This window comes from Chiloscyllium punctatum, chromosome 6 (genome assembly GCF_047496795.1).
Source record: "Chiloscyllium punctatum isolate Juve2018m chromosome 6, sChiPun1.3, whole genome shotgun sequence".
Classification (NCBI taxonomy): domain Eukaryota; kingdom Metazoa; phylum Chordata; class Chondrichthyes; order Orectolobiformes; family Hemiscylliidae; genus Chiloscyllium; species Chiloscyllium punctatum.
The window spans coordinates 52,452,718-52,469,867 of record NC_092744.1 but is presented as its reverse complement, the minus strand read 5'-3'; the positions used below and the strand labels follow the sequence as shown (position 1 = coordinate 52,469,867).

Sequence of the window (17,150 nt, the reverse complement as noted above, 5' to 3'; positions counted from 1 at the left end):
GAAATAAAAGTTGTTAATTTTTACTTTAAATAGTTCTTGACCTCTCAAATTTTCACAGATTACCGCACGGGACAAATCTTTTCTGTGTTGCGGGTTTTCAATTAACAGCAGGGTTTACCCTATGTCATAACTGTACTTATCATATATTTATGCATCTTGTCTTGGACTCACCAAAGCATGGAAATCCTTTATTACATTCAGCTTATCAAACTTTTTGATTATTTTGAAGACATTTATCAGATTCATTTTTAGCCTTCTCTTTTACACAGAAAGTAACTCCCAAATCTGAATGAAACTACTAACTGAGGGAATTTGACCAAGTAAATTATGAGAACTTGGTGTTTCAGTGACTGATATACAAACTGAAGACAACTGAAAAAAAGCACAGCAGATTTGAGAAAAATTTCTTTCTTTCTGGAATGCAATTCCTTCAGGGGTGATAGAAACTAGGAACAGGCGTAGGCCAATCAGCCCATGAAGCCAGCTCCATTCAACATGATCAACGGCTGATCTTCTATTACAATGCCATACTCTCTTTTTCTCCCCGTCCTTCTTGAAATTATTTATTTCTTAAACATATTTAGCCACTTCAACTCCACAGCCTTCTGTGGTGGAGACTTCACAAATTGACCACCCTCTGAGCAAAGAAATTCCTCCTTTATATCTGTCCAAAATGGATTGCTACCTATCCTGAGACTGCAATCCCTTGTTCTTCAGGCCTCAGCCAGGGGAAACTTCCTTCCTGCCTCCAGTCTCTCTAGCCCAGCAAAGCTTTATATGTTTCAATGAGATCTCTCTGCATCCTTCTAAACTCAAATGAGTACAGACCTAGGCAGATTCAATCATTACTTTTGTAAGGGAGTTAGATGTACAAAGGGGAACATTTTGCAGAGCTACAGAAGAGAAGCAAATAGTTGAATTAATTTGATAGTTGTTTTTCAAAGATTGGCTCAGTAACAATGGGCCCAATAGCATTTTTCTGTGCTCCCATTTCTTATGTTATAATGGCCTTTGCTCAATCCACTGTGATCCTTTCAATTTTGATTGCATCTTTGTAACTCATTTCGGTCTTTCTTCCAGTGTTCCAATATCTTTGTTATATAAATAAAAATAAGTATGATCTGATACCCATTACACAGACATGGCTATAGAGTGACTTAGATTGGGTCTTGAGTATTGAAGGGTACAGGACATTTATGAAGAATGGGAAGCTAGGAAAACATGAAGGGTGCTCTGTTAATTAGTAATAGTTCTAGCACAATAGAAAGGGATGCACTATATTCTGGAAATGAGGGCGTAGGTTCAGTTTATGTGGAGATGAGAAATAATAACGGCAAGAAGTCACTTGTGATGTAAAGGCCTTCTGATGCATCCTTAATCAACAAGAATGTGAAAAGTTATGGGGATGGGTGGGAATGTGGAGAAATCAGATCAGCCATAATCTTATTGAATAGTGAAGGGGGCTTGAGGGGACATAGGACCTGCTCCTGTTCCTCATTCATCTGTTCATATTTCAGCATTTTCAGATTACTCAGAGGTGGATTGACATTGGTTAGAAATATCTTAGATGATAAATTTACTTTCAATGGTTTTAAACCAAACTTCATCAAGTTGCCTCTTTTACACATACTGAGGTTTCTATAAAGTTAAATGTCCAATTACTTCGCATGGCAGATTTTGCACTTGGCGATATGCCAAGAACCAGTAACTCAGAAGGGAGAGGACACTATTTAAAATTCCACCTGGAATTGGCATTTGCATTCAAACAGAAACACTATTCACAAAATCTGTCTACATTGTTGGAAAAAGATGCAACAAATATCTATTTAAGTAAATTAAACAATATGAACCCAAATAATAACACTTACACCGAATAAAATATTGCTTGCTTCTGCCTTTCCTATTCTTCAGCTTATAATAGACAAATTGTGAGATCATCATATTGTCAAGGGTAACATAAAAATTAGCTGTAACAGTCTGTAATGAAAGCAACACATTATAAGTTAATTGTTACAAATTCCCAGTAGAAGGGTCCATATGTAAATAAGTTGTAGAAAGTGAAATTAGAAAATCCATTACCACTAAATAACTCATTATGCTATCACGTAATGTAAACGAGCATTACAAAAAGAAAGTTTGTGGTTTTAGCTCACCATATTTAAACATGCTTATAATATGATACATAGCATATGAAGTATTATATTTTCTGAAATTTCATCAATCTTTGTCAGCATCAAGGATCTATTGTAAGTTTAGAATGTAAGCATTGAGGTATTCTATCTTGAACATAGCTGTATTTTGTGTTTCACTGCTGGATCTCTTATTTGAATAGTGATAATATATTTAATGATTTCTCCAGCCATTTAAGATTGAGTTTTTCACAGTTTCTCAGTTGCAATAGTTAGCTAAGGTGTTCTGTTATTGCTCTTGAGCAGTGACCAAACAGATAATTACTAGGATTAAGTCACGAGATTATTCCTGCAGAAGGAAATTGGTCATTTGCCCTGCTTTTTTTATGTAATGGAAGCAAAACCTTTTCATTTAAAATTATTTTTGGAACTTTCATAGTCCAAAATATCTTGCAAAGAAAAAAAAAGAACTAATTGCTTTTCATAAGGAGTTTATGGGAGAGGCCTGTCCACGTGTTTGTCAAGTGTTGGTGGCTCTGGAGAGAGTTGATTTTTGTTGCAACTTTAATAGTTCAAAAATATGTGGGAAAAAAGTGCCGTTGTAGCTGCTTGATTAATGACAGGGATCAGTATTTCTTTTCTCAGACCCAGAAATTTGAAAGCTGTTTGATAGAAGATTTGAAGAGGAGGCTTTGTGCTTTTTCTAAAAAAAGCTTTTACATTTTTATTTTGTTTTCTCTTTTATTTGGTGAATATTAAAGTCTGTGGGTAAGGAAGTGTAGTTTTTTTAATATCTAAGGTTCTTTTAAGAGCTTTTTCTTGAGAGGTTAACTGTCACTGGGGGCATACAGGGGACACAGGGTGTGATGGTTAGTAGATTTAGAGAGATGGTTACACTGCAGGGTCAGTCAGATAGATGGGTGGCTGTCAGGAAAAATAAGAATGTTGTTCAGATGTCTCCTGTGGCTATTCCTCTTTCTGCTTTGGGTACTGTTGAAGCAGATAGTTTCTCTGAGGAAAGTACAAGTGGCAGTCAGATCTTGGTCACTAAGAATGAATCTTATGTTAAGCAGTATTTGTCAAGATTTCAAAGAATAATTGTGATAGTGGACTCTCCTGATTGGGCACAGACAGGAGATTTTGCAGCCATGACCATGAAACCAGGATAGTACATCACCTTCCAGGTGCTAGAGTCAAGGATGTCTCAAAACAATTGAAGCATGTTGTCAAATGTTACAGTGAGAAGCTAGAAGTGGTTCTACACATTGGTAAAATGTGTAGGTTGAGGCTTTGCAGAGTGAATACAGGTAGTGGGTTAAAAAGCAGAACCTCAAAAAGGTAGTAATCTCTGGTTACTCCTAGCATCACAGTCCAATGAGAATAGGAATAAAAAGATAGAGCAGATAAATCAATAGCTGAAGAGATGGTGCAACGTGCAAGGATTCAGATTTTTGGATCATTGGGATCTCTTCTGGGACTGAAAAGGCCTGCTCAAAAGGGATGGGCTTCACCTCAAATAGAAAGAGGCCAATATCCTGGAGGGGAGATTTGTTAGTTCTATTTTGGGAGCCTGTAAACTAGTGAGTGGGGAAGGGAGATCCTAAGTAACAGTGAAAATACAAAGGCAGATGGGGATGGTTCTGAATCAAAAAAGAACACATTAATCAGTAAAGACAGAGAGGAAGTCAGTGAACGAGGTAACTACATTTTTTTTCAATGCAAGGTGTCTTGCATGTAGGGCTAATGAACTCAGGGTAAACATGGAAACATAGGACTGGATAATTCAAGATAATTTTCATATTTAAATATACCTACTAGAGAAGGAGCAAAACTTGACCTTGAGGGAAACAAGGCAGTGCAAGAGACTGAAGTGTTACTTTGGGATCACTTTGGGACTAATGATCAGAATTCTATTAGTTTTAAAATAGTTATAGAAATGGATAGGCCATTAACGCTCTTAATTGGAGTAAGACAAATGTTAATGGTATGAAAAAGGAATCTTCAAAAGTTGATTGGAGTAGACTGTTCACAGTTAAAGGGATGACTGACAAGTTGGAGGCTTTCAAAAGTGTGATAACGAGAGTTCAGAGGCATTATGTTCCTGTTAGACTGAAGAGTAAAGCTGTAAGAGTAGAGAATAATGGATGAATAAAGATATTGAGGTTCTGGTCAAGAAGAAGAAAAAAAGTCATATGTTAGACCTAGACAACTGGGATCAAACAAATCTCTTGAAGATTATAAAGGGACATTCTTAAGCGGAAAATCAGGAGGGCAAAAATGGGATACGTGAGATCCCTATCCTTATCTGCCAAGGCTAAGCCAAAGAAATTTTACAAGTACATTAAAAGCAAAAGAGCAACTATATAGAGAATAGGGGCCTTAAAGATCAATGAGGTATCTATGTGTTGAACCTCAGGAGATGGGAGAGATCCTAAATGAATATTTCGCATAAGTTTTTACTGTGGAGAAAGAAATGGAGGCTACAGAACTCATAGAAATAAATATTGATGTTTTGAAAACAATTTACAGAACAGAAGCGGAAGTGCTGGAGGTCTTAGAAAACATGAAGGTGGATAAATCTCCAGGAACATGATCAAATCCTAGGACATTGTGAAAAGTTAGGGAAGAAATTTTGGAGCTCCTAGCAGGAATATTTGTATCATCTATAACCACAGGTGAGGTGCCAGAGGATTGGAGGGTAGCTAATGTTGGTGGCACAGTGGTTAGCACTGCTGCCTCACACCGCCAGAGACCTGGGTTCAATTCCTGCTTTGGGCAACTGTCTGTGTGGAGTTTGCACATTCTCCCAGTGTCTGCATGGGTTTTCTCCAGGTGCTCCGGTTTCCTCCCACAGTCCAAAGATGTGCAGGTTAGGTAAATTGGCCATGCTAAATTGCCCGTAGTGTTAGGTGAAGGAGTAAATGTAGGGGAATGGGTTTGGGTGGGTTGCTCTTCGGAGGGTCGGTGGACTTGTTGGGCCAAAGGGCCTGTTTCCATACTGTAAGTAATCTAATCTAATCTAAATTTAAGAAAGGCTGTAAGGATTAGTCGAGGAACTATGGACTTCAATGTGTAACATCAGTGGTGGGTACGTTGTTGCAGGGGATTCTGAGTGATAGGATTTACATGTATTTGGAGAGGCAAGAAATGATTAAGGATAGTCAGCATAGCATTGTGTGAGGGAAATGGTGTCTCATAAACCTGATTGAGCATTTTGAGGAAGTAACCAAAAAGATTGATGAGGACAGAGTGATAGGTGTTGCTTACATGGACTTTCATAAAGCCTTTGACAAAGGTCTTGATGGTAGAACAATTAGTAAAGTTAGATGACAACAGATTCAGGGAGAGATTGCTAATTTAACACAAAATTAGCTTGAGGGTAGGTGACAGGATGGTGGTAAAGGGTTGTTTTCTGACTGGAGGCCTGTGACCAGTGGTGTTCCACAGGGATTAGTGCTGGGTCTACTTTTGTTTGTCATTTATATAAATGATTTGGTTGAGAATTTAGGAGGCACAGTTAGTAAGCTTGCAGATGACACCAAACTTGGTGGCAGTGTGGACAGTGAAGATTACGAAGAGATCTTGACCAATTGGGTCGCCCCATGTCTGCATGGGTTTCCTCTGGATTCCTCTGGTAAAACAAACAAGGACAGGACTTATCCAATTAATGGCAAGGTCCTACATTGTGTTGTAGAACAGAGAGAGACCTACGGGTTCAGGTACATAATTCTTTGAAATTTACATCACCTGTAGACAGGGTGGTTAAGAAGGCATTTAGTGTGCTTGCCTCCAGTGCTCAGTCCTTTGAATTGGGGCATCATGTTGAGGTTGTCCTGGACATTGGTGTTGGTGAAGCCTCTTCTGGAGTACGGTGTACAGTTCTGATCACCCTGCTAGAGGAGGGATATTATTAAATTGGAGAGGGTTCAGAAAAGATTTATCAGACTGTTGCTGGGAATGGATACTTTGAGTTATAAAGATGGAGGCTGGGACTTTTTTCACTAGAATGTAGGGGGTTGAGGAGTGACCTTATAGGGGTTTATAAAATCATGAAATGTATAGGTGAGGTGAATAACAAAAGTCTTTTCCCTGGGACTGGGGAAGTTCAAAACTGGGGGGGCACATTTTTAAGGTGAGAGGAAAAAAACAAAAAGGGCATGGCGAGAATGTTTTTATACAGATTGTCGTTCGTATGTGGAATGGACTGCTAGAGAAAGTGGGGGGTGCAGGTAAAGTTACAACAATGTAAAAGACATTTAGATGAATACATAAAAAAAAAAGGTTTGGAGGGATATGGTGCAAGTTTGGGATTAGCTTGGTTTGGGAACATGGTTAGCATGGACTAGTTTCCAAACTGTATGACACTATGAATCTATGGAGAAAGTGAGGACTGCAGATGCTGGAGATCAGAGTCAAGAGTGTGGCGCTGGAAAAGCATAGCAGGTCAGGCAGCATCCAATGAGCAGGATAATCGATGTTTCGGGCATAAGCCCTTCATTGGATATTGCCTGACCTGAATCTATGGTTGAATGTTTTGCCAGTGACAAAATGGTTAAAACAAGGGAGGTTTGAAAGAAAAACAACTTGCAATCAGATTTGTTCAATGCAAGTTTACTTACCAATTGGCAAACACCATTTTAATTCAATTTTACGACTAGTTTGCTGAAATTGCAGAACTAAGCTACCATCGATTTTGGTGTGTTGAGAAAAAAATGAACAAAATCAGAATACTGTCTCCCCTCCTTGAACATTCTTTAATCATACTGTCTGGGTGGAGTTTGCATATTCTCCCTGAGTCTGTGTAGGTTTGCTCTGGGTGATTAGGCTCCCTGCAGTGTGGAAACAGGCCCTTCGGCCTAACAAGTCCACACTGACCCTCCGAAGAGTAACCCAGCCAGACCCATCTCCCGCTGACTAATGCATCCAATGCTATGGACAATTTGGCATGGCCAATTCACCGGACCTGCACATCTTTGGAATGTGGGAAGAAACCTAATCACCCAGAGGAAACCCACGCAGACATGGGGAGAATGTGCAAACTCCACACACACAGTTGCCCAAGGCTGGAATCGAACCTGGGACCCTGGTGTTGTGAAGAAGCAGTGCTAACCACTGAGCCACTGTGTTGCTCCAGTTTCCTCCCACAGTCCAAAGATGTGGAGGTTAGGTGGATTAGCCACGCTAAATTGCCCATAGTGTTCAGAGATGTATAGTTTAGGTGGATTAGCCATGGGAATGCAGAGTTATAGGGTTCAGGTAGAGAATGCCTGCTTCCATTCCATAGGGATTCTATGATTAACATATTTAAAATGCATAATAGGAAATCTAAAAATCAAAGCAATATCTATGGTTCTCACAAATAGCACAAATTTATTTACCTGGATAAGCAGCTGATTGGTCAAATAGCAGCCAATAAAATTGGTAATGTCACCACAGACCCAACAAAGCAGAAATCCCACTGACAGCGCGTGATCCACCTTCTCATTCTTGTAAGCCACATACATTTGCCTAAATAGCAATGAAATTGGCACAGTACAATTTTATTTTTATAGAATAAAACTTTGTGTGACATTTTAAAAATATATATAAATCTTCCATTGCTAAGTTGTTGACAATGCTCATAAACAGACTCTGAACGGCTTCTTAAAGGAAGTATGCAATACTGTTTCATTACTCCTTGGCCTTGTATCTACCATTCCAAATCATCATGGAGAAAATTCAGGAAACATATATGAAATTAAATAATGTTGCATCTTTTGTTAAATTCACTGCTAAAAACAACACAACATTTGGCCTGGAAAAAGTAATTATATTTAAGGTCCCTTAACCCCTTATAAAAATAAGTATCTTCAAAGAGTCTATAACCACTTGGAGCTGTCAATCAAACCATAAACTGACAGTCATCCCTTTGTGATAATGAAAGATTATGAATTCTCTCATGCAGCATTCATTCAGTAATGACAGCCCCCATGCTTATGTCAATAGACAGAATTAAATTGCTAGCGCTATCTCACATAAAAAAAAATGCTGCAACAAGTTATTTTCCCGATATAGATAAATGTCAGGGGTTTTCAATTCTGGGACAGTTTTGACAGCTCTTATGACAGATTTCTCAACTGTTCCAATTGTTTTTTAAAACACAGATTAACAATCCCAAAGGCACCTTACCTCTCCCAAAGGTTATAAAATCCTTGAGTCAGAATATCAGAGCAGCACAGAAACAAGCTCTTTGGCCCACCATTGACAATGTTGCCCATCAAGCACCTGCCTACTCTACTCCCAGCTCCTGGCATGTAGCTTTGCGTGCTATGACATTTCAAATGCCAATCTAAATATATCTTAAATGTTGTGATGTTTCCCATCTTTAGCATCCTTTCAGATGGTAAGTTCCAGATGCCAACCATCCTCTGGGTGAAACAATTTCTCCTTAAATCCTCTTTAAACCAGCCACTCCTTACCTTAAATGTATGCCCACCAGTAACCGATCCCTTTTAGTCCTATCAACCCAATTATGTCCCTCATAATCTTGTGACCTAAATCCCTGCTCCAAAAGGTGTGCTGGAATGATATAAAAAAATGTATTGCGCCTCTCCAAAAGGGTCCTCTGCTTCCCCAAGGAAATCTCTCATCTTTCTCCTAAAGCTATAGAGTCTGCAAGTTGTGTGGACTTCCCACTGATTAAAATCTTATCTGACACAGGCAAATGTACTTTAGCATATATATAGTTACCTCAGTGAACCATAGATGTATAAGTTTGAACTCAACCCCATTCTCTTCGCTGCAAAATGGCAGGATCTGAGATCACAGACACATAATAGATGCCTCTACAGATATGTAGAGCCTCTCCATCTGCCCCCAAAAAAATTAGTCAAAGAGTAGAATTTAATGGTCTTGACAATGAAAATATTACCACAGCCTTTTCCTGGAATAAAGGGTAAAAACAATGACTGTAGCTGCTGGAAACCAGACTTTGGTACTGGAAGAGCACAGCAGTTTAGGCAGCATCTGAGGAGCAGTCAGAACTAATTCCCAATTAGGCAGTCATTATGTAAAGAACATATCTTTTCATTTTTCCTGTATTTTGATTTTTGGACTAAAAAGAGAAAAGGATTGCTGATGGGTTACTGAAAGCATGTATCCAGACACTTATCGAAGGAAAAGCAAAAATTGCTGGAGAAACTCTGGTCTGGCAGTATCTCTGGAGGGAAGACAGAGTTAACATTTTGGGTCCGGTGGTTAACATTTTGGAACTCATTGTAAGTACTGTTTACACAACTGTTTGTTCAAGCAGTAGTAAGAGAAAGCTTCAGATGATATGGAGCCAAGGGAGTTTAAATGGAGATTCAGTCAGCAGCAAATCGCCAATTGGTCTGTGAATTACTGATGAGTTATCAACAAATTTCTTCTGCCTGTCAACAACTATGTGATTGGATCCCAGGTAGCTGAACAGCTTGAGGCTGCAAACAAGATAAGGAAAGGATATCAAATCTCCTCAAGCCCAGAACAGAGGTGTTTCTGTTCTGTGCTGCAAAAAAGCTGGTTATGCCTAAAGAAAATCAGTTTAATTTAACTTCAGCAATGGCTGTAAGCTAAGACTTTAAATTCAGAATTCGGGGATGTTCTTAAATATGAACCTGTCAACCTCTGCCTCCTGCAAACAAGTGAAAGCTTCTGGAGAAAGAAGACCATGAAGCAAGGTTCTGTGCAACACAAGAACCATCTTGGCAACTCCTGTGAATGGGGACCATTAACAGAATGTGGGGGTGTATGTGTGGTGTGCCTATGAACATATGGGTGTGGAGGTATGAGTTGGGGGGGCGGTGAGTGTGCGAGAGTGTGGATCCCAAGAAGGGTCTATAGCTGAGGAAGGATCATGTTGCTCTTGAGGGAATACAACAACAGTTTACCTGTCTAACTCCTGGGTCGGTAGGACTGATGGATGAGGAGAGGTTGATTCGGTTAAGATTATATTCACCGGAGTTTAGAAGAATGACAGGGGATCTCGTAGAAATCATTCAAACTTGATCAGGACTAGATGAGGTAGATGCAGGAAGAATGTTCCCGATTGGGGCGGGGGCAAGGAGTACAGAACCATAGGTTGCAGTCTAAAGGTTTGGGGGTAAACCATTTAGGACTGAGATGTGGAGAAATTTCTTCAAACGGAGACTGATGAACCTGTGGAATTCTCTGCCACATAAAGTAGTTGAGATCAAAATATTATGTGATTTCAAAGAGAGTTGGATATAGCGCTTGGGGCTAAAGATCAAAGAATATAAGGAAAAATTAGGAACAGCTTATTGAGTTAGATGATCAGCCCTTCAAACCTGCTCCTACTTCTATGTTTCTAAGCTTGCCATAACCTAAAGATTGGAATTTTCTTGGGTCCAGTTATTTATATGTAGGATGGTATTTTTCAATAATATTGATTTGACTCAGTACTCGTTAATTAATTGAGATTATCACAATAGTTTGTAAGTCCCTACCTAATATCATTGTGGGAGCACTATCACTCCAAGAACTGAGGAGTTTAAAGAGACAGGCCATCAGCACCTTCTCAGGGAGATAACAGGTAGATAGCAGACACAACTTGCAGCAACACCACATTCCAATGTCAGGTGAAATGGCATACACAAGCTTTAAATAAGTTGGAGTTCTGGCTCATTGTTCTGACGTAAATAAACTGATACATCATTTGAACTTGGGTATCATCATTGATACATTATTCTGAGTTTGCATTACTTCTAGAAGCAAAGTCTGAATCAAATTAAACTTGGTACAGACTCTTCCAACTTCAGGACAAAGCAAATATATTGCAGAAGACTAGAGACTTGATATTCAAAAATACACTGACAATAGCGTCAGATTTGGCCACAACGCTATCTGATTAATCAGATAAATCCATCAGAGTGACAGCTATGTCTGTCTGTGATGGGATGAGGAACAGCTGTTCTGGTGAAGTAGTTGATAGAAGGTGACTTAAACTACAACTTGTATGCTATGTCTTGAACAGGATTATAATTAATTATTCTGACCCTCTCTGGTGATGGGAAACTCAAATCAGCCAAGGGAGCAATCAATATAAATAGAGATAAGCATTTATGACAAAAGCTGGTATTTACACAATACAATTTGTATATTTCTCATCTTCCCGGAACAAAAAAGATTTTAAAAAGTGTTCAAGTTACTTGATTTGAATGTGTTGCACTACTTGTACATTAAATTCATATTTTAAAAAGTCTCTTTTCACAGCTCATAAGAAAAAGTCTTTCATAAGTTATAATTCATGGAATTCCCTCCCTAATGGCATTGTGCATCAACTTACTCCACATGGATTGCAGTCGTTCAAGATGGCAGATCATCATTACTTTTTTGAGGGCAACTAAGGCTGGGTGATAACTGCTGATCCAACCAGTGAAACCATATCCCGCAAATAAATGAAAAAAAAAATGTACATACCAAGCTCCCACAAATAGTAACAAAACTAAAATATACAAAAAGTAAAACATATTCCAAGGCACTTAGATGATTTTGCACAGTTGCAAAATCTGTTGTAAGACATTTGACATTTAAACAGGCTTTGAACACAAAGAAGTAACATGACAACATGTGAAGTAAATATCATTACTTCACATATAAGATCCATTAACAATAATGTCAACACTGTTAAAAATAAGAGGTAAAGAGCATCACATACACTTTCAGAACAAGGTCACAGAGTTAGGTGGCATGGACAGACAGATCTTACTTCATGACTCAGCCGTGATACTAAACTTTGAAATATTTTGTATCTGCTCTAATGATGGCACTTCCATCTGTGCTTGAAACAAGTTAAGCAAACTGATGTTTTGGTGATAACCTTGTCAGTAAGCTTTACGTTAAGAACTATATGCAGGTGTTATTCTAAAAGCTCTCTTTCACAACATTAGTCGTTTTGAATATTCTTGAGATCTGTAACACAAAATTCCTTGAGCCAAAAGTTTGATCTTTTTCCCATTTTTTTTCCATTCCCTTTTATGCTCTCATTTTCTGAAGGTTACAATTCAGGCTGCAGTACAGCTCCACCTACACTGGTAGCCTTACGCTTCACTGCATGATTGGTCTTCACATGCCAGCTTGTATACTGAAGGTCAGGAAACCGCTAAATCAAAGAAGCCGTTACAATCAAACCCAATTGTTTCTCCATTCAATTACACAACTACACGTCAGTCAAGGCTCAGTGAAAATTAGAAGTGAAATCCTTTCTGACTTTGTACTTCTTTGCCCAACAGGACAGTAGTGCTCTTTATAGAACACTCATCATTACCTCGGGTTATTTAAACAAAATCTGTCTGAGTTAGTCTGACTGGATAATTTCATTATAACTTTGTGTATTGAATGCTGCAAAAGGTAGCTCAAAGCTTTCACTTCACCATTGCTATTTGTATTCAGGGATGGGCAATATGGAGCAATGATAGGGGAGTGGAGACTGATAAGCTACTCGCTGACATCCTATCCTGAGTAATGATATGTCAGATGCATTCTCCCTTCTTCTCCTACTACAAAGACCTGCTTTGCCTTGCTGCCTCTGCTCCATCTCCTTGTGATGTTGCAGCATGATAGGAATTGTAACTACAGCCACAACGTAAGGAGCAAATAGTGCTACTCAGAGGTCAAAGGTCTTCCAAAGACACAGTACTACTCCCTACTAACTGAAAGAGCTTTTGCCAACTTCTCCAATGACACAATATTGCAACCAACTCTAGGTACAGCAATGTAGTCAAAGGTCTAATAAAAGTAGATAGGTGATGCTGTTAAATAGCACTGGTGGGAGAGGTGGATGGGACAGGAATGGGATGGGAATGTGCTCTTGATGTAGCTGAAATATGGTAAGCTGCACATGGCTAAAAGGAGGATATTAACTGGACCAGATAGGGCCAAAGTAGGAAGAGGGTGCCGAATCACCATCAGACACTGATGGGCATCACAATTTGCCAATTCTATGCACTTCTGTAGCATACATGGGACACACATCGCTGATGGTCTTCAAAACATGGTACCAACAGGGCCAGCACTGGACATGAACCCCCTGCTGAAACCATCTGTGATGCCTTGTCTGTGATGCCTTCCTGCTGATATCAGCCCGAGCTACTGATAACAAATGGGGAAGGATGACCACACAAACTCTTTGGTAGTAAGGCTCATTCCTAATGAACAAGACATAGATTTATTAAATATTCCTTAGGAGCTAAGGTACACGACTATATCATAAGAGACAATCAGGCCTAACTTAAAACTGAGTCTATTTTAATGATATGCTGTTTGAAGGGAGAACAATCACTGAAGCATACACTGGAGATCGGAGAACTGATAAAGTCACCATAGTCCAACTTTTCATCACAGAGAGCGAGAGAGAGAGAGAGAGAGAGAGAAAGACAACTGGTGGTGGTTTATCGGGAGAGTCACTCCGCCTCAGGTGAGAGGAGAGATCAAGAAGGGGAGTTCTTCATGGGAACCTAAGCTAGTGCAGGAATTGAACCCACACACGGTTAGTAATACTCTGCATTACAAACCAGCCATCCAGCCAACTGAGCTTACTACATCCGTTGCCATATTCTTACCAGATCTAGGACTGTACTCTCTTTAGAGAGAAACATTTGGTGGTGATTTCAACTGAGGTTCACTATGTCTGAGGTGAGGGGAGAGGTTGAGCAGGAAAATCCTTTATGGTAGCCTCAGCTGGTGTGGGAATTGAACTCAGTTGTTGGCATCACACTGTCTCAGAAACTAGTTGCCCAACTGAGCTAAATCAATCCTAATAGGCTGGTCTGTTCCTTCCATGAGCAGTCCTTTATATTCTGATGGGCAAAGCTTACCTTGTCATGTTCTTTAACCTGTTGGATTCTGACTGACTCATACAACAACTAAATGTCAGCTTTTGAGTATCCAAAAGATTTACTTGTCTGAGTTGCATGCTTATGACTATTAGGTTCCCGGAAGAGTTGTTATCCAATGTAATTCTGTGTCTTTGATTCACTGCTCCAGTATTCTAATTGATCCAGGAAAACAATGTAACTTGTGGGTAGAGGGGTCTGCAAATCACAGGAACTGGATGGAAATAGAGTTAAAATAGCTGTAGATATCAGAGGGCATAATAAAGATCTCTTATCGGAGGTAGTAGTTGTTGATAATGATTCTTGTGTCACTATTTAAAGCTGCTTCACACACATGCAAGTCTGGGAACTTCAATCAGAAATAGGAAAAGGGTTGGAAAAGAGAAGAGATTAAATAATGTTAGAATTGGTGTTACAAGGTCAAAGGGAGTTGTAATGAAATGAAAGGAGAAAACAAAGTATCTGTGGAGGTGTGAAAGACAAAAGGATGAACTGTAACCATCTATTAGCAAAGAAAGAAAAAGCAATAAAAATCAACCTGCAAATAAAGCAAGACAAATTGATGCAAGAAGTTACATTCTGAGATTGTTGATGTCATTGAGATTGTTGTTGTTTCTGAGAGAGAATTGTAAGGGATAGGATTTATGAACATCTGGATAGGAATAATGTGATCAAGGATAGTCAGCATGGTTTTGTGAAGGGCAGGTCGTGCCTCACAAACCTGATTGAATTCTTTGAGAAGGTGACCAAGGAAGTGGACGAGGGTAAAGCAGTGGATGTGGTGTATATGGATTTTAGCAAGGCGTTCGATAAGGTACCCCATGGCAGGCTAATGCAAAAACTACGGAGGTATGGCATTGAGGGTGCATTAGAGGTTTGGATTAGGAATTGGCTGGCTGGAAGGAGACAGAGGGTAGTAGTTGATGGTATAGGTTCATCTTGGAGCGCAGTTACTAGCGGTGTTCCACAAGGATCTGTTTTGGGACCATTGCTGTTTGTCATTTTTATAAATGACCTGGAGGAGGGGCTTGAAGGCTGGGTGAGCAAGTTTACGGATGACACGAAAGTCGGTGGAGTTGTGGACAGCGAAGAAGGATGTGGCAGGTTACAGCGGGATATAGATAAATTGCAGAGCTGGGCAGTAAGGTGGCAAATGGAATTCAATGTAGCTAAGTGTGAAGTCATTCACTTTGGTAGGAGTAACAAGAAGATGGATTACTGGGCTAATGGTAGACTACTTGGTAGTGTGGATGAGCAGAGGGATCTTGGTGTCCATGTACACAGATCTTTGAAAGTTGCCACCCAGGTAAATAGTGCTGTCAAGAAGGCATATGGTGTACTGGGCTTTAGTGGTAGAGGAATTGAGTTCCGGAGTCCTGAGGTCATGTTGCAGTTGGATAAGACTCTGGTGCGGCCTCATCTGGAGTATTGTGTGCAGTTTTGGTCGCCATACTATAGGAAGGATGTGGAGGCATTGGAACGAGTGCAGAGGAGGTTTAACGGATGTTGCCTGGCATGGTAGGAAGATCGTATGAGGAAAGGCTGAGGCACTTGGGGCTTTTCTCATTGGAGAAAGGAGGTTTAGGGGAGATTTGATAGAGGTGTACAAGATGATTAGGGGTTTAGATAGGGTTGACAGTGAGAACCTTTATGCGCTAATGAAGTCAGCTGTTACTAGGGGACACAGCTTTAAATTAAGGGGTGGTAGGTATAGGACAGATGTTAGGGGTAGATTTTTTACTCAGCGGGTTGTAAGTTCATGGAATGCCCTGCCAGTATCAGTGGTGGACTCTCCCTCTTTAGGGTCATTTAAGCGGGCATTGAACAAGCATATGGAGGTTATTGGGCTAGTGTAGGTTAGGTAGGCTTCGGTCGGCACAACATCGAGGGCTGAAGGGCCTGTACTGCGCTGTATTTTTCTATGTTCTATGTTCTATCCTGAAGGTTGTTAAGTATCTAAATAAAAGATTAAGTATTGTGCCTCATGCTTACAGAGCTACACTGAAATACAGCACAAAAGGATCATAAGAAACAAGAGCAGCAGTAGGCCATTTGGTTCCTTCAGCCGACTCCAAAATTTGATAAAATCTTCGATATGACTGTGACTTCACTCCACCTCTTCACTGTCCCCAATAACTCTCAACTTTCTTGTCATTCAAAAGTTTGTCTCACTTAGCCTTGAATATATTCAATGTTGCAGCCGCCACTGCTCTCAGGGTAGGAGAATTCTAAATCTACTGACTCTCAGGGAATATTGTTCTTCATTTCCATCTTTGAAAATAGGATGCCCCTATTTTCAAACAGTGCCCCGCCCCCAAGCTCCAGAATTCTCCACAAGGGAAGAAGATATCATCCCAGCAACTAATCTGACAAGCCCTCAGAATCAGCTGTGTTTCAATAAAATTGCTTCTCATTCTTCGAAACCACTATGAGTGTAGGGCCAATCTGCTCCACCTTGCATCATCGAACTCCGCATTATTCCAGGAATCAGCATAATGAACATTCCCTGAACTGCTTCCACATACCTTCCTTTCGTAAGGAGATCAAACTGTACACAGCACTCCAGATGCAATTAGTTCAAACCCTGTCTAGTTAAAGCAACTCCTCCCTGCTTTTATTCTTCCCTCCCTTTGCATTAAAGGCCAACACTCTATTTGCTTCCCCAATCAGGTCACCATACCTGCAAGATAGGTTTTAGTGATTCATATACCAGGACTTCCAAATCCATTTGTCCCACAAATTTCTGCCTTCTCGATTGTTTTAAATATGGAGTTTTTTAGTCATAATAGGAAAATGGCTCCGGCTACCCTTGATGCCCGCTGTCCACAACAGACCACGGGCAGTCTCCATGTGTGTACATGCCACTGACATCACCAGGCTGGGGTTAAAGTGGGAAGTTGTTGCCCACCTTTTGAGGACCAGACACCCCACAAAATCTATTCCTAAAGGTACACGAAGTAAATTACACTTAAGTAAACATCATAGTTATTATATAATAATTAAGGCCCAAACTACACTTAACTAACTCAATGCTTACTACATAATAATTAAAACCATTAAAAATACTTAACTCATATAATAACAATTACAGACATCGATTCAGAGGTACATTTGTAAAACCTCTTTCAGATCCTTCAAAACTCATTCAGGC

At 39.8% G+C, this 17,150-nt stretch overlaps 1 protein-coding gene across 4 annotated transcripts in view; it reads right to left on the bottom strand.

Annotated features, from left to right (window-relative positions):
* Positions 1-17,150, bottom strand: part of LOC140478964 (lysosomal amino acid transporter 1 homolog) — a 51,055-nt gene that overhangs the window by 16,747 nt on the left and 17,158 nt on the right. For all 4 annotated transcript variants that reach the window (XM_072572670.1, XM_072572667.1, XM_072572668.1 and 1 more), the window contains 2 exons: positions 7,508-7,637; positions 1,869-1,977 (listed from right to left, as the gene is read on the bottom strand). In XM_072572670.1, the coding sequence (XP_072428771.1) occupies positions 1,869-1,977; positions 7,508-7,637 (239 nt within the window). The remainder of the gene's footprint in view (positions 1-1,868; positions 1,978-7,507; positions 7,638-17,150) is intronic.